Below are 16,583 nucleotides of genomic sequence, written 5' to 3' on the forward strand. Positions count from 1 at the left end.
TTAAAATGTCCGACTGCAAAACACGATCGATCACTCATTGTGTTTCCATTCTTCAACCCAAGACCGAGGAAAGAAATGAGGACGGCAGATCAATGACAGGAACTTCTTTAACCATAGACTAGTATACTGCATCGAACCCCTCACTCACCCTTTTCTTCTTCCCCGAGCCTTCTCAGGGGTCTTGGTCCGCGATACGTGTCTGGAGGCCATCTCCGCTCCGCATCCCCTATGTAGTCGAGAAGTTGGTAATATACAACTGAACACCAGCCAACTTCGCATCATCCTGATAAATGCTATCGACTGCACTCCAACCAGTGGCATTCCCAAGTCCCTGTGTCTCATTCGAAACGTGCGAACCGTCTAGCCAAAGCGGTTGAGTGGCGTTCCAGAAGCTGGGCAGTTGAGTGGTCAGATCGGCGACTTTGCATCGCCATGTACTCTGCCTTGGCTCGGGTTTTAGCTTCAAGAGGGAACCTTCGAAGGATGTGGTGGACCAAGGCCCTCGACAGGGAACAAGGGATTTGTCCATCTTGAATAAGGCATGGCATGGCTCTCCACGTCCCCACATGGCTGCCAAGCAATTGCGCTTTGACATACCAAACCGAACTCAGGAACGTCTCGCTCTGTAACGAAATTACTTTGATGCTACGCCCGACACTGCTACTGTACCTTCAGCGTTCCACTGCAGCATCCCGGACAGTGCCTGCGTTCGTTTTCTTCTAAAACCGACAGTCTCCTCATACTTTGAGTGCTTTTGCAGTCCTTTCCGAAATCTGGCTTTCCTGCATCCCTTTTCTTCCCTCTTTCTTTTGAACGGCCGCCAATGCCGGGTTACGTCGTGATTGGACACATCCAAAACAGCCCGACTACTAGGTCAATCGTGAATTCGAGGAGAGGGTCACTCAGTTGCCATGCTTTTTGAGAAGAACAACCATTCGGTTCTTGCTCTTTCCCATCTTTCAGCCCCCTGCGGACGATAACCTAGCATTCACGCGGAGACCTGAGAGAGCAAGCAAGCTTCATCCCGCCACTTCGGCTCCACGGGCCATCCGGGTCTCCACTTCCCCAGATTCCAGTTCAAAGGCGGCCAACCTCCATTCACTTGTGGTTGATGTACCTGCAGTCAACCACGTCTCAGGTCCACCATTGACGACAGGATTTGGACGGATTTTTGCATGCGGGCCTCTGGTCGTTCGACAGGTCAACCTTCCCGGGGTACCTGATACCGATCGCAATCTCGACCCGATCTATCACTGGCCATTGATGTACTTTATCGAACTGAAGAACAGTTCGACAACAGACCGGGAAACATCGCTTCACAGCCATCGACAGACACCGTCACCATGATCATCACCCCGGAAGATACGGAGTCGATCGTCGTCATCGAGCGCGTCTGCTCCGCCCTGTCGCTTCTAGGTGGTCTCTTCGTCATCACCAGCTTCTCTGTTTCGGATGCTTTCCGTCAGCGTGCTATCAACCGCATGGTTTTCTTTGCTACTTTCGGAAACATCCTCACCAACGTGGCTACACTGATGACTACGGCATTTACGGATGATATCAACTCGTTTGGATGTCAATTTCAAGGGTTTTTGGTTCAGGTGTGAGTATTTGGTCCATGGGCTTAAGAGATAATCTAGGGGAAGGTGAAGAAAGATGTTATCTGCTCTTCGATCACCCTTTCCTGTGTCTTCAACTGAAGAGAGAAAAAATCGCTAACTCCATTTGCTACAACCACAGCTTCATGCAAGGCGATGCTTTCTGGGCTCTGGCAATGGCCATCAACGTGTATCTCACCTTCTACCACCAGTTCGATGGAAGAGCTCTCAGGAAGATGGAGATTCCGTACTTCCTCTTCTGCTATGGCGTCCCGTTCATTTCCGGTTTCACCTTCATCTTTATCAGGCAACACGGCGAGAGGCCATACGGCAACGCAATCCTCTGGTGCTGGCTGAGCAAAAAGTGGGAAGTCTACCGTATCGCCACGTTTTATGTGCCCGTCTGGTACGTTGAGTCCCCTTTTCACCATCCAAAATCAAACCCTAGCATTAGGGAAAGCTACTAACATGCCCTTCCATAGGCTCTGTATCACGGTAGCAACCACCATCTACATCCGTGCCGGCCGTGACATATACAAGAAGCATCGTAGTATGAGCAAGCTCGGCTCCAGCTCCAACGGCGGTACCCTCGTCGACATGTTTGCTCCAGCCTACAACTACAAGACCACCAAAGTCACCCAAACCACAGAGATCATCTCCCCTCCGTCGACCAGCAACGGCTACGCTGCCAACAGAGACGTAATATTCCCACACACCCCGATTCCCCTAGCCGACGACGCCAAGGTCCCCGCTTCGTGCTCCGTAACCGTCACCATTTCCTCCGACAACCATAACCACTCATCAAACAAGCGCAGCTCCCAACCCCAGACCGACATCACCACCAATCGTCCCCACAGCGGCGGTATAACCGGCACAATAACAACCACAACATCAACAATCGACAACGACGACAACAACAACAACGAGCGAACCATCGTTCACATCTCAGCCGGCAACGGCTCGGGAACGGCAGCCAACATGCAAGCCCGAGCCCAGCGCCGCCTTGTTCACGAAGCCCACAATGCCGTGTGGTCCTACACCAAGTGCGCCATCCTCTTCTTTGCCGTCTTGCTCATCACCTGGATCCCGTCCTCGGGCAACCGTGTGTACACCATGATCAACGACGGAGAAGTTTCCAAGCCTCTCTTTTTCGCCAGTGCCTTTGTTTTGCCGCTGCAGGGGTTTTGGAACGCCATCATCTACGTGGTCACGTCGTGGGCGGCGTGCAAGGAGTTGGGCGCCGAGGTGGCCGAGGTGTTTGACGTGGTGAAGTACAGGTGCATGGGCTGCTGTGTGGGGGGTAGTCGGGGTAATAAGAAGAGAGATGATGATGATGATGGAATCATTCTGGAAAGCACCAGGATGTCAGCTAGACGAGGGGATTCCAATCGCAGGAGGTCGGGAGGTGGAGGTGCAGCGGGAAGTAGTAGTTGGGCGGCAACGATGGCGAGAGCGAAGGCGCAGGAAATGGAGATTGATACGACTAGTATGGAGGATCTGACGGGCAATGGGGCGAGGATGGAGAGGGTTTCGCCTGTATGAGAAGGGGAAATCGAAAGATAGTCGCCTACGTGTTTAATTGCTGTTGGGGTATGGATCGTTGCCATGACTTGATGGACGGTCAAGAATGACGGACAACGTGTACATCCTATGCTATTCTTTGAGGTTCTTTGCTTTTAGCGCCGGCGAACAAGGTCTAATTCTATGATACCCTGCAAGAGCTGGTTTGAATGGGAAAGAAGTCATTTGAATGAACAGCAAGCGCTGGTAGAAAATTCCGGATCTGCCCATTTCCATAATGTGAGAAGCTACTTTGAAGTGGACCGTCCGTTGCGGAGCACGGCCGCTATGCATCATCGTCCGGTTCCGCCTAAGGAATTGCAGGACCGCGCTGGCAATGTCCAACAAGCAATAAGCATCACAGCCACTGCAGGGACCCATAAAGCTTAAAAGAATTGGCGAATCTTTGGGCCAGCTTGGGTCCTCGTTGCAGCGTCTCGAGGCTATTAACATGGCATCAGCTGTAGGAGTAGCTAGTTTTAGACCAAAGAAGGATAAGTCATTACGCACACCCTGCTCAGATAGGAAAAAAAAAAAAAAAAAGGTGGGAGGGGGGGGGGAGGGGTTCGATCCGGCGGTTCCCTAATTACCTAGACTAGCCGCCCAAGTAACAGATTCTCTAGATCAGTTATGTTATGGGTTACAGCAGCTGATTCCGGAAAAGGGGACGTACCATGATAGCAATCAGCACCCAGCAAAGGCAGGGCAGGTGAGTGTACTTTGTCTTTTTCTCATATCATAACGACCTCATGCTCATTATTTTAGCACCATTTTTACAGGATTCTCCTCGTTTCCCAGCTGCGGCAAGGGTCCCGACGTCTTCAGCGCAGATCGGGGTGGTGCAAGTGAGGACGGAAGAGAGGCGATGACATATGTACCTGCACGCTGTGAAGGGCAGAAATGCAAGGTACCTCTAGGAATGTTCTGGATCGGTTTCTGAAACTTGATCGTGTAACTGACCCTGCGCATCTTTACACTAGTGATAGAGTTTCTCATGTGATATTGGGGCGCATTGGGTACTTGTGAATCACGCTTCATACCCTGCTCGCCGGCATGGTGAGTGGCTGCTGTCAAGATGATCGTTTGTACTGGATGATGAGACGTCCATCTGGAGTCCATGCATGTTTCTGGTCACAGACTGATCCAGACCAAAAGACTAGCATCATCTTGGATCGGGTCTCCCTGGGTGCTAAGTTGCACAAAAATGCATATCTGCCTAAAGGTTCTGATGCAATTCAGGCGGGGAACTCACGTGGTTTGTTCGGTAGAGGAGTAGGAGACTGAATGTAGTCGCAGTTGGGCAGATGTTTGTCTCGCATCGGTCCCGTCTGGGGGTCATTGCGTCCGGTTACGGGTCCCGGATGACACATCAACCCAAGGATCACCACGATGGGACTGTGTGGCGCATCCACCATTTATGAAACAGTTCCATTGACCGGGCGGGCGGGAGACTGACATTCGGCGGCAGGATAGCGGATCTTGTCGGCTGTCGTGGTAATTGGTGGGAGAGGTCGCACACGACGTTCGTGGCGTTCACGGACCCTAGGCAAGTGAGGTTGGGCAATCACGACAGTTGGCGATGGCTTCAGCTGGCGCCTGGCGGGTTCGGTGTGTTTCTGATCCGGATATTTTTTTGCTCATTCAAGCCACTAGCGTTCGCTGGAAATTGAGGGGATGTTGAAGTTAGTCATCAGAAGCAGAACCATCCAGCCCGAAAGGAGGCTGAAGGATTGTACGTACAGATAAAAGATACGTGCCGGGAGCGCGGGCATGGCGGACAGTGGCAGACGTCGGGAACGACGTTCATTGCATTCCCGTTACCCCGGCCGTTGCAGATGGAGCAAAGACGGCAAGCAACACATTCTGCCGGGGACCCACCCGGAGTTGACTCCCGAAGTGACGGGGAACAAGACCCACCCGGCCCGAGATCCGACGCCAGGTGGGACCCTATGCGGAGATGAGAGGGATCGACGCCTTGTGGACCGGTCTAACCCCGATCAACTCCAGAGCTCCATTGACAGGGACAACGTCAACACAACTTGTCCTATAATCTTCCCAACATCAACTGTATCTAGAGGCCGGAATTCCGTAAGACGAGTGACAAGTCGAAATCGTGAACAGGCTGTTTGGATGTCAGGATGTTGATCGAACCGATGGTTGGGCATATAACCCAGACGCCTTGGAATAGCCCATGGGCATAAACAAGACATCCTGAATGTGACAGAACTGGGCCAGTCAGATTGTTGGAGGCATGGCGATGGACGTTTGGAAGCCCGAAAGTGGTCTGAATAGGTTGATGGGTGTCCGATGCCGCTGATTTTGGGCTTCCCGCAATGGAAAAGGACTGCGACTGATGGAAGCTTACATGGATGTCCACGGACTCTCGAACTGCCGCAGCCCCGCAAATGCAGGCCTGGATTGCAGTGTACATTTGCAACCTCTTTGATGAGCGGTCAGGATTATGGTTCCGTGATGTCACTGTCGACACAAGGAGTAGACGATGAATCTCGAGATCATGGGAAGACCTTTGAAGGGTGATTTGAGATGGTGATGGTCGAGATAACGGATCAACTTTTCGAAGATAAATATTTGAGAGGTTACCTATGATCGTCACATGGCGATCGAGAGTAGATTCAGGCGCTGCTGAGAACAGAGCATGCCCGTTGTCCTGTCGAGCTTAGGTCCCTCCAGACTGTCTCACAGATTTGGCTGACACAGAATGTTCGGCCAAGCTTCCATCGCGCCTGCCACGATTGGGCTGAAGCACAACTGTACCATATCTCCCAAGGAAACGGTGGCTGGCCAAGCCTGCAGGGGCAATCTCTTCAAATCATATGATGTATAAAAACGGCAACAACGGGAATGACGTTAGGAAGTTGTGGACGGGTGCATCTCTTTCTCAGTCGCTCTCAGCTGCAACGCCCAATGGTTCATATGTAGAAAGGGAATTCGTTTTGTGTCCAAACGCCAATACGTCTTCTCTTTATTCGTACCTCCATGAACCTTCGGATAACCTCAACACGGAGGAATATTGCGGTCCTCGGTTCACAAACTTGTGGGAGGTTCTCTTCCCCTCACAAAAACGAAGCGAAGTTGCCGAACGCGGGGGGTTGGGCCTTGTGGAAGTGGAGTAAGACAGGGGCCAAGATCTGAACCGGGGAAGGACCCACCCACCCACACTCAGGCCATGAACCGCTGCACTGCGCCGGGGGGGGGGGGGGGCACACCTGCCCTTGTGAACCAAAACAAACTGCACCGCAAAATATTCGACAGCATCGTTTTCCTTCGAACATCACGAACGTCTAGTCTCAGGCGTCGTCACCAATCCCGAACCACATCCACCATTATGCCAGGAGCGAGACATCAACGAATTCGAGGCTACTTACTTGAGCTGTTGATTTACAGACAGCAGACATCCCCGCCCTCGATGCCAAAAACCACCATGCCTGTGTTAGGGGCATCCGCATTTCTTATTCTGTCTTTATTGTTGTGGACGGCTCATTGAGGCACAGCAACAGCAAACAACGTTGGAGGCACTGTGGAGGCAGCAAATTCAACTTCTCGGCATCGAGGCCAAGCGGCCCAAACCATGATCGAGGTACCACGCAATGCTACACACATCCCGCCCAAGTGGGAGTCTGGAAAGTGTCAACACAGGGCGGTGAACTCGTTTATGCAATCCGTCTATTCTCCCGGATGACTCCCCTCTAAGATCACGTCAGGAGGCCTGATTGCTTTTTGCCAAATACGCCTGTCTTGAAATGTTGTTCGGAGTCAAGAGGATGGAATTGGTCAGCTGACAGCCAAAAGGAAAGTGCTCGGATTTGATATCCAGGTCTGGCGAATCCGGGATATTTTTTAGGTGTCGGGGCTGGGCTCGGATACTGTTTCCGTGGTCATCGAAGCTCGAGGGCAATTCTCAACGGTTAGTGGCTATGTATTCCCCCTCGCTGTTGACCATGCTAGCTGCTTGAGTGGCCTGGGGTAGCAGGCTAGATGCCACACCCCGAGGTTCTGTTGTTGAACCCTTGACGACACTCCATCCTCCTTGGCTCCAAAAGTCACAAAAGCCGCCAAAGGCCACCTCAAGATTTGGAAGCTGTATCCCCTCTTGTTGCTATCCTCTCCTGTCCATCGTCGATTCCTCAGCCACGTCTCCTTTCTCTCCCTCTCCAAACTTCACGCACAACCAAGATGACCAGGAGAATAGCAACTTTGGTCCGCCCGACCCACAACGGCGAGCGCTATGAAATCACCAACCCCACAGCCATGCCCAAGGCCGCTGGCTTCCTATGGAACCAGAAGATGATGATTCAGATCACCTGCCGTGGTTTTGCGACTGCCCAGTTCATGCAGCCCGAGCCTGCAAAGTACGCCTATGCGCCCAATATCGAGGCCAAGACCTTCATGCAACCGGAGCCGAACTACTACGCCCACCATCCCGGCCGCTTTGTATACATCAAGGATGAGGAGACCGGCCAGCTTTTCTCTGCTCCCTACGAACCCGTCCGCGCCCCACACGACCGCTTCGTCTTCTCCGCCGGCAAGACTGACGTCTTCTGGGTCATCGAGTCGATGGGAGTTCGCGTGGAGATGACCATGGGCCTCCCCACCCACCATGTTGCCGAACTCTGGACCATCAAAGTCAAAAACCTTTCAAGCCGTCCTCGGAAACTCAGTGTGACCCCCTACTTCCCCATTGGATACATGTCGTGGATGAACCAGTCGGCCGAGTGGAATCATGACCTCAACGGAATTGTTGCCAGCTGTGTCACCCCTTACCAGAAGGCCGCCGACTACTTCAAGAACAAGTATCTCAAGGACAAGACCTACTTCCTTTGTGAGATCCCTCCTGACTCCTGGGAAGCCAGTCAGCAAGCCTTTGAAGGTGAGGGTGGTCTTCACAACCCCAGTGCCCTACAAGACAGGAATCTCAGCGGCAGTGATGCGCGGTACGAAACTCCCACGGCAGCTGTGCAATACAAAATTGCTCTTGGCACGGGCGAGCAACAAGAGTACCGGTTCCTCTTTGGCCCCGCCTATGATGAAGCTGAGATCGGAGCCTTGCGGTCCAAGTACCTAAGCAAGGAAGGTTTCGAACAGACTGCAGCTGACTACGCCGCTTACATGGCCCGTGGGCGCGGATGTCTCCACGTGGAAACCCCAGATAAGGATCTCGACAACTTCATCAACAACTGGCTGCCCCGACAGGTCTACTACCACGGCGATGTCAACCGCTTGACCACTGATCCACAAACACGCAACTACCTACAGGACAACATGGGCATGAACTACATCAAACCCGAAGTATCCCGCAGGGCTTTTCTCACAGCCATTGCCCAGCAAGAAGCTACCGGCGCCATGCCCGACGGCATCCTTTTGGTTGTGGGTGCCGAGCTCAAATACATCAACCAGGTACCTCACACTGATCACTGTGTGTGGTTGCCAGTTACACTGGAGGCATACCTCAACGAGACCGGTGATTACAGCTTGCTAAAGGAGAAAGTGCCGAGTGCCAACGGCGACAAGCTCACCGTCTTCGAGCGCTTCTGCCGTGCTATGGACTGGCTGCTCAAGTCTCGTGACCATCGTGGTCTGAGTTACATTGCCCAGGGTGACTGGTGTGATCCCATGAACATGGTGGGCTACAAGGGCAAGGGTGTTTCTGGCTGGCTCACTCTGGCCACGGCCTTTTCCCTCAACATTTGGGCCAAGGTTTGCGATCATGAAGGCGAGACCGATCTCGCCAAGCGCTTCCGTGAGGGTGCTGACGCATGCAACGCTGCTGCAAACAAGCATCTTTGGGACGGCGAATGGTTTGCTCGCGGCATCACTGACGACAATGTTGTCTTTGGCATCAAGGAGGACAAGGAAGGCCGCATCTGGTTGAACCCCCAGTCCTGGTCCATCCTCAGCGGTGCTGCCAGCCCTGAACAGATTGACAAGATGTTGCCCCAAATTGACTCGCATCTCAACACACCATATGGTATCCAGATGTTCGGTCCCCCTTACACCAAGATGCGCGAGGATGTCGGTCGCGTAACGCAAAAGGCCATTGGCTCGGCCGAGAACGCCGCTGTGTACAACCACGCTGGAATCTTCTTCATCCATAGCCTGTACGAGCTTGGAGCACAACAAGACCGAGCATTCACCCTTTTACGGCAGATGCTCCCCGGTCCTACTGACGCCGACTATATCCAACGAGGCCAGCTGCCCATCTATATTCCCAACTACTACCGAGGCGCCTGGAAGGAGTATCCCCGCACCGCTGGTCGATCCAGTCAGTTGTTTAACACCGGTACCATTTCTTGGGTTTACCGCTGCATCATCGAAGGGCTCTGTGGCTTGCGCGGCGATGGCGAAGGTCTACTCATCCGGCCACAGTTACCGAGCTCCTGGAACAGCATGAAGGTCACTCGCGAGTTTCGGGGCGCCACCTTCAATGTCGACATTCGTCGTGGCAATGTCAAGGAGGTCACTGTCAGGAATGGCGACAAGGTCCTGCCTGCGCCTCACGTCAAGGACATCGAGCCAGGCCAGACGTACAACCTCACAGTGATCATTCCGTAACTAGACACTAGTTTGTGATCTATAGTCGCCCGATATCCTGCGCTGCTGCGACGCTGGAACAGAAGATAGAAAAAACACAAGTTGAGCTCTCGGTTGAGAATCCGTTGGCGTAGCATTTTGGGTGGCTGTTTGTTTCCATGTTCGCATACGGTGCCATGGGGTTCCCAATGTAGAAATGATCCGTGTGGATACTCATTCGGGGAAGCAAGATCGGTCCAGGCACCAACTTTGCTGGGGTGATGGTGTTGTTGCTTACTGTTTGTAGCCAGCCCCATAGCAATGGTGATGGTGATTGATTCTACCCCTTACCTTACCTGGTTGTCAACACGAGCTTGCGTAACATCGCTGTCGATAGTGTTCAATGTTGGCGTTGAGATTACTCAGCCCAATATTGACCCCAAGATCTCACTGGAGTGCCGGCTTCACCGCGATTTTTTAAGCTTACTCATCAGACCTCAACGGCCATGTATAAGAGGCTAACCTCATGGTAATAATTTGAGAGCCGTTTGACATCAAGGACCGAATGCAGTTTGCAGCCTAGCATCAGTTGATTCAGAAGATGAAGATTCTTTTCCATGCCTTGGCACTGCCACTGGCCTTTCACTTACTGTCTCTCGCCCACGCCATACCCAGTCCCGAAGCTGCTCATGGCGGCTCTTCCCAAGCCACCAACACCACCGATGATGCCATGACCATCACCCCACGTCAATCCTCCTGCCTTTCAACCGGCACACAGTCGACCATCAACGCCCTGTTCTCCTCCGGTGGTGCCAACACCATCGTCTCACTCTGCCCGGGAGTAACCATTCCCATCACCGCCCCCATCGTCTTCACTGCTCCGGGACAGGAACTATCCACCCAGGGTTACCCAACCGATTCCACCCGGGCCACCATCCTCATTCAGCCAGGCAGCACCGTCACTTCAGCCATCCGCGGTAACTGGCAAAACAACGTCAAGGTGCTCAACATCCAGGTAGACGGCAACCGGCCCAATGCCGGCTACTTGGGGGGTGATGCCCTCCTGGAAATGGGTGGCGGTACCGAGGGCCAGACGGTCAGTCACACGGTGGTCAAGAACACGCGCAGCTGGAGCTGCGTGCACTTCATCGGGAGTGGGCAGGAGGACAATCCTTGCCGGCAGGCGACGGTCACTTTCAACGAGGTTGGGCCGTGCGGACACGAAGGGACGGATTCGGCGACGGGAAATGGCCTGTGGGCGGATGGGTTGAGTATTGAGTGCATGGATACGATGGTGACTGATAATACTGTGAGTTCCTTACCTACCTACCTACCTACCTACCTTACGACCACCTACCTAAGAATCTGTACCCCTGACCTAGCCTAGGTACCTAGGTTGACCTTATACAAGGAAGTTGTCATGAACTGACAAAGCCAAAATAAAACAATGAGTAGATCACAGGTGCCACAGACGGCGGCATCGTAATCTTCGGCTCCCCCGGCTCCCAATTCCTCCGCAACACCATCATCTCCTCCTCCTCCTCCGGCCTGCAATTCGGCGGTATCAACATGGTCGACCCCACCTGGTCAGGCAACTACTCGGGCGTCGTCGTCTCCGCCAACACCATCACCGGCGGGCCAGGTAGCTTCATCAACTTGGGAATCGGCATGGGCTCCCAAGTCTGGAGCAACCCGCACCCGGAAACCAATTTCGGACAGGTCACCGTCACCAACAATGTGTTTACCGGCAACGTCGGCTTCTCCATCGTCATGAACGGCTGGCTAGGTGGTCTCACGGTGACGGGTAATTCGGTCAGCGGGGTGACAACCCCTTCATCGTCTTTCGCCTCGGCGTCAGGGTGTGGAGCGGTGCAGCAAGCTGCTTTTGCGGATTCGAAGCAGTTGGTGTATTACCCGGCTGGCGTGACGGGGTCGTCGGGCCCAAATGTTATACAGGCGCAGTTTACTGCACTGTCGACAAATGCGTCGAATTGGCTTTGCCTAACGAATCCGGCGCCGCCGCTGCCGGACACGGAATCCTTTTTGCCAAACACGCTGTCTGTTGATGCGTCGACTTCAAGGGTGGTTTCGCTGAGGGACTTTCATGTGCAGGTGCAGGGTGACGGGAACGTGGTTGGGATTGACACGACGGGAGGCGTGTGGACGGTCAAGTGGGCGAGCAGTCGGTTCTCGTCGGCTTGTGGGCCGGATGGATCGCAGTGTTTGCTTGCCTTTGGGATTGACGGAAACTTTGTCATGTATGATGGGAACGGACCGCTTTGGGCGTCGGGAACAGATGGCAGTGGGCAGCTGTTGACGTTCTTGAGGGAGGCGCCGTGGGTGACCGTTACGGGCGGCAATGGACAGACATTGTGGACTATTGGGAATTTGTAGCGGCTGAGGTGAAAGTGCCCTCTGTCCATTGCGGGCACAATACAGCATTACCAGTCTCTTGTATTGATGCCAGACTACTGGGCTTCTCCCACTTTCTTTTCTTCGGCCTTTTCCAATGATTAAAGTTACCACTTGTATATTGGCTTGGCTTGCTGTTCTTTTTACCATCTGTCCAGTCGCTCTTTGGACTATATGTTGAAGTGGAAGAATGGAACGAAGACACTGATGGCAAAGATCCTTGATTGAGTGTAAGGAAGAGAAAGAAGAAAGGAGTGAACGTAAGGTTCACGAGTTTGTATACATGACTGGAGTGGATTGGATACCCTTAATAAGCCTTCGATAACGCTGATGGAAGCGATATGCTTCAACACTATACATGGAAACCTGATCTTCCACCGTGAGATCTATTGATTTGAAAGCCAAAAGATTACCCAAGTATGCGAATCCATCTGCGCTTTGCAAAGCCCCAAAGTACCTTGTCTTGATCCATGACAACCTCTACAAAGCGGCCCAGTATTTCTGAAGGTCAATGCCTTGTGCCATGGCTTCCTCAACGCACTTGTTGTAACGCGCTAGGGCACGATCGTAGTACTCTTTGGTCTTCTCTTCAGAAAGATATGGATTGAGAGCGTCCCTCGCTTCATCGGCGTCCATCCCATCAAACACGTCCATCGATTCAGAAGCGTCCATCGTGTCCATCATCTTGTGAGACGGCTCACTCTCACGGTATTGCTCATGGCCTTTATAGAAGTGTCGGACTCCCCAATGATAAAGATGTGCCATGAAGTGGCAGGCGTTGAAGATGTTGTGCCCTATGCACTGGAATTTCATGCTAGAACACGTCATATGTTAGCCTCGCTTGATGCCATTAGAAGAGCTGATTGCGGTCGATCAAAACATACTCCTTGAGAAAATTCTCGTCGATCTTCCATCTAGCACGCGGGGTAAAATGGAATTGGACCTGGTAGTTCCGGTATCCAAAGTCGTGACGCTGGCACGCCAGCTTTAATGGGAAGCCGGCTGGATAGTCCAAGACGTGGGTACACCCATCCGACGACCAGTCCCATGTCAGCCGTCCGAGGCTGAAGTTTGCCTCGCGGTGCTTGATAAACGTCGGGAGATCCCACTGGAATAGCATTCCGGCTGTGTATTTGCACCAGTCTAGTGCATAGCCGGTGTTTGGGGGGTTACCCTTGACTGGGGGATGCTCAGCAAGTTCCCGCCGGTTGTTGAGTGGAAGGCTGGGTGGAGCGGTGGTGGCCAACATGAGGCTCATGAAGGCTGTGACCAGCAGCGACATGAGGAAGAATGATTTCATGGTGTCTGGTTGGGGATTGCCCTGGCTGTAGGTAATGGATCACTGGGCGGAAGAGGTTGAGAGATGGAGAGGACTAGGAGAAGCTCTGGAAGTGATGGAATCGGGGGGGATTTATGTTTTTGTTGGACGGCCAGCAGCCGGTCTTGGTTGTCAATCTCGCAGCCAGCAAATGCATTGCGGACGACCGATGGGGAAGTTTCGTCTCCGACTTGACACAGGCAGCTGCATGCAATTGCCTTGCTATTGTCAGTACCTACCTAGGCACAAGTACTAACCTCTTGCGCTGTCCTCGATCAGGATTATTTTTCCAACAGGACATGGAAGGAGTCATTTTGGTGGACAAGTGCCAGCTACTGCAATCTTGTCCCGGTCGCCGATGCATACCTCTACCAGCTCTTGCCAACTAAAAAGGTAAGCCATCATGCAGCGGGTGCAATTACAAACCATTCCAAGATGGCTCTTGCCCCAAAATCTTGATATCTGCAACAGCTCCTTGTGGCCACTCACCGATAACGCACCCAAAGTGTTGTTGTGCTGGCATGGAACCAGCCCGGTCAAAGACATTTTGGGGCTTTCCAGCAAGACAACGAACTTGTCTTTACAATTTGTTCCCTTGGTTGGCGTGTTCAGCGCCTGAGTGTCTGCCAGATTACCTTGCTGATGTGATCGCCCTAGCTTTATACAAGTCTGCAAGGAAACACGCCGGCCACGCACTTGCCTTGGCTACCTCTAGGCTTGGAGCATATGGCGAGAATCCTGACCTGTTGCGAAGTTCATGGTCACGAATACCGAGCGAACACGTTCAGGACACGTTCAAGGAAGGCTCACAGGAGGAGAGGGTTCTATCAACGTTCACAAAAGGCACGCCATGAGAGTGACGACAAAGTCATGCTAATGCCTTGCCTTGGTATTCACAGATTAACTAACTCATACATCAGAATCCGTCTCTCATTTCCCAGTGCTGCTTCTCTTGTCTTCATCGAGAATCATCAAATCGTGCTAAACCCATACATACCCAGATATATCCAAATTCCATCCATATCCCCATCGTCCCAGTCATTTCTTCAAAGTTTATCCATCATGATCCATCCAAGTTGCTTTCCCCGTACTAACGTCTTGCACGGTAGCGCAAAGCTTCATGGTCACCTATTCGTAACCACATCACCACCACGCACCCACCCATGCTTCTACCTGCTCTCCCTCTCGCTTGTGTACCTATAAACCCTCGGCGTCTCCCTCATCTCACTCTCGCTCGCCCCTACACTCCTCCCCCGACCCTCGTGCCTGGACGCGCTCCTGTGCCTCGATTCATGTCTCGACACCTTCCGATAGTGATGCACGTGCTTGGAACCGGACCTGTGCCTAGAATGGCGCCTCTGTTCCCTCTTACACGCGCCCGCCACCGCTCCGCATCCACACGAGCACATGCTGACACTGCTCACACTACTATCCGTCTCGCTCATGCCGCCGCCTCTCATTCCCGCCGCAGCGCCGCTGCTCCCATAGACACGTTCCGTCCTCCTCGTCTGGCGCGAGATATAAGCAGCACCGCCGCCGCCGCCGCCACCACCAGAGCTGGACGAGGCGGATGATGAGATCACGTCTTCATGGTAGTAATGATCATCACGACGCCTCCTCCTGCCGCAGGCGCCAAGCCACCAGAAGAGGAGGGCCAAGAGGATGAGGAAGGCGATGACACCGATGACGATGCCGGCGATGGCGCCACCCGACAGGCCGCCGTCGTGATTGTGCGTCTCGCCGACTACTGGGATGACGGTGGCGGACGAGGTTGCAGAGGAAACGCCCGAGGCAGGAGGGAAGACGGTGGTGGTAACGGTATCGGTCACGGCAGGTCCTTGGGTGTAGATTACCGTGGGGTGCTGAGCCGAGATATAGCTGGGCGGCACGGAGCCATAGTATTGACGGTCTTCGAGAACGGCGGCGGCGGTTGGGGCAGCTGTAGGTGCGGGGGCCACTGGCGATGGCGCTGCGAGCTGCTTGAGGTGGGAGAGGAGTTCGGCGGCGTCTATGTGGGGAACCCCGAGATTCAATGGAAAGGGGGCCATTGTGTAATGTCTTTCTTTGGCTTTGTTGCCCGTCTTTTGAAATCCTTTGTTTTTGTCCCTTTTCTTCGGCGGAGATTGCGCGGGTACCCGTTGTTGAAGTTCTGGTTCCGGAAGGGTTCGACAACAAACGTGGTTTGGAGGTGTAGCGATTGGCTGGGGTTGGGTTGCTTTCTTGGCTGCCGGGGATGCACACGCCCAGGAGATCTTCAAAGCTCCGCTAACAGCTGCGCTCACAAAGATCGCGGGTTGCAATTTTTGGTGTTTGAAGGAGAGAAGATTTTCAGAGGGAACACAAAAACGAAACAAAAAAACAAAAAAAAGACGCCCTGCAGATGCATGAAGAGCCTTTCTATCTCTTTCTCCTCCCACCAAGCCCCGTCGGTACGTCAGGTAGACGCCCGCCAGCCATGCCAGGGCCCAGGCACGCAAGAAGTTGCTCGTATTTTGGCATTGGTTGCATTCGACCGGCTCTGTCACTCTGGAGGCTGGAGGCTGGACCTTTCAGCTTCCGGGATCGCGCGCTCAACCCCCCTTCGGCCTTCTTCGTGAAACGGTGGTTGGGGATGACATCATTGAGGGTAGTGGACGGCTATCGTCGAATCGGACGGCGTGAAAAGCCCCGGTGCCAAGTTTTGGCGCCCTTTGGATAGCGGGCCGTTACAACAGGGATCGAATCATTTCAGGCGGTTGGTTGACCCACTATATGAACCTGGCTCCTCCTCCAGCCATCTTCTTTTTTGTTTTTTTCCCCCCCTTCACGACGACGACGACGACGACGACAGAGCCACATCACCATGTGCCGTGCTCCGATTCGGGAGCGAGCGGGAAAGACGCCAATGTGTGCTATATAAAGTACGCGATGAAGATTAGCGCATGGGAATAAGGCTTTTGCGAAGAAAATGATCTTCCGCATGTGTAGTGTACCTGGAAAATTGTTTTTAGAACATCGATGGTGTTGCCGGTTCATGGGCGTAGACCCTGCCAAGCCGACAGCGCAAGACAACAACAGGGTGCCCCCCCTTAGGGGTACATAGCAACACGTGGACGGCATGTCTCAAGCATGCTGACTTATCAAGTTCAGCATTTCGCATTCGATTTGAGAGAGACGGTCGAGACTCGAAG

At 53.2% G+C, this 16,583-nt stretch overlaps 7 protein-coding genes across 7 annotated transcripts; 4 read left to right on the top strand and 3 right to left on the bottom strand.

Annotated features, from left to right (window-relative positions):
- Positions 1-1,282: 1,282 nt before the first annotated feature.
- NEUTE1DRAFT_131048 (uncharacterized protein) lies at positions 1,283-3,341 on the top strand (the record flags this gene model as incomplete). Its single annotated transcript, XM_009854782.1, has 3 exons — positions 1,283-1,600; positions 1,738-2,001; positions 2,078-3,341. 3 exons carry the CDS (start codon positions 1,344-1,346, stop codon positions 3,135-3,137), a joined length of 1,581 nt encoding a protein of 526 aa, XP_009853084.1.
- Positions 3,342-3,911: 570 nt separating this feature from the next.
- On the bottom strand, positions 3,912-4,570 carry NEUTE1DRAFT_111787 (uncharacterized protein; the record flags this gene model as incomplete). Its single annotated transcript, XM_009854783.1, has 2 exons — positions 3,912-4,243; positions 4,408-4,570. The coding sequence occupies 2 exons, from the start codon at positions 4,568-4,570 to the stop codon at positions 3,912-3,914; spliced, it is 495 nt and encodes a 164-aa protein (XP_009853085.1).
- Positions 4,571-4,925: 355 nt separating this feature from the next.
- NEUTE1DRAFT_102672 (uncharacterized protein) lies at positions 4,926-5,472 on the top strand (the record flags this gene model as incomplete). The annotated part of the gene is made up of 2 exons (XM_009854784.1): positions 4,926-5,243; positions 5,380-5,472. The coding sequence occupies 2 exons, from the start codon at positions 4,926-4,928 to the stop codon at positions 5,470-5,472; spliced, it is 411 nt and encodes a 136-aa protein (XP_009853086.1).
- Positions 5,473-7,349: 1,877 nt separating this feature from the next.
- NEUTE1DRAFT_85378 (uncharacterized protein) lies at positions 7,350-9,725 on the top strand (the record flags this gene model as incomplete). Its single annotated transcript, XM_009854785.1, has 1 exon — positions 7,350-9,725. One exon carries the CDS (start codon positions 7,350-7,352, stop codon positions 9,723-9,725), a length of 2,376 nt encoding a protein of 791 aa, XP_009853087.1.
- Positions 9,726-10,284: 559 nt separating this feature from the next.
- Positions 10,285-12,150, top strand: NEUTE1DRAFT_85381 (uncharacterized protein; the record flags this gene model as incomplete). Its single annotated transcript, XM_009854786.1, has 2 exons — positions 10,285-10,992; positions 11,139-12,150. 2 exons carry the CDS (start codon positions 10,285-10,287, stop codon positions 12,075-12,077), a joined length of 1,647 nt encoding a protein of 548 aa, XP_009853088.1.
- Positions 12,151-12,575: 425 nt separating this feature from the next.
- Positions 12,576-13,395, bottom strand: NEUTE1DRAFT_66699 (uncharacterized protein; the record flags this gene model as incomplete). The annotated part of the gene is made up of 2 exons (XM_009854787.2): positions 12,576-12,909; positions 12,980-13,395. The coding sequence occupies 2 exons, from the start codon at positions 13,393-13,395 to the stop codon at positions 12,576-12,578; spliced, it is 750 nt and encodes a 249-aa protein (XP_009853089.1).
- Positions 13,396-14,284: 889 nt separating this feature from the next.
- Positions 14,285-15,924, bottom strand: NEUTE1DRAFT_147805 (uncharacterized protein; the record flags this gene model as incomplete). Its single annotated transcript, XM_009854788.1, has 1 exon — positions 14,285-15,924. The coding sequence occupies one exon, from the start codon at positions 15,459-15,461 to the stop codon at positions 14,583-14,585; it is 879 nt and encodes a 292-aa protein (XP_009853090.1).
- Positions 15,925-16,583: the final 659 nt, after the last annotated feature.

This window comes from Neurospora tetrasperma, assembly GCF_000213175.1.
Source record: "Neurospora tetrasperma FGSC 2508 unplaced genomic scaffold NEUTE1scaffold_5, whole genome shotgun sequence".
NCBI lineage: Eukaryota > Fungi > Ascomycota > Sordariomycetes > Sordariales > Sordariaceae > Neurospora > Neurospora tetrasperma.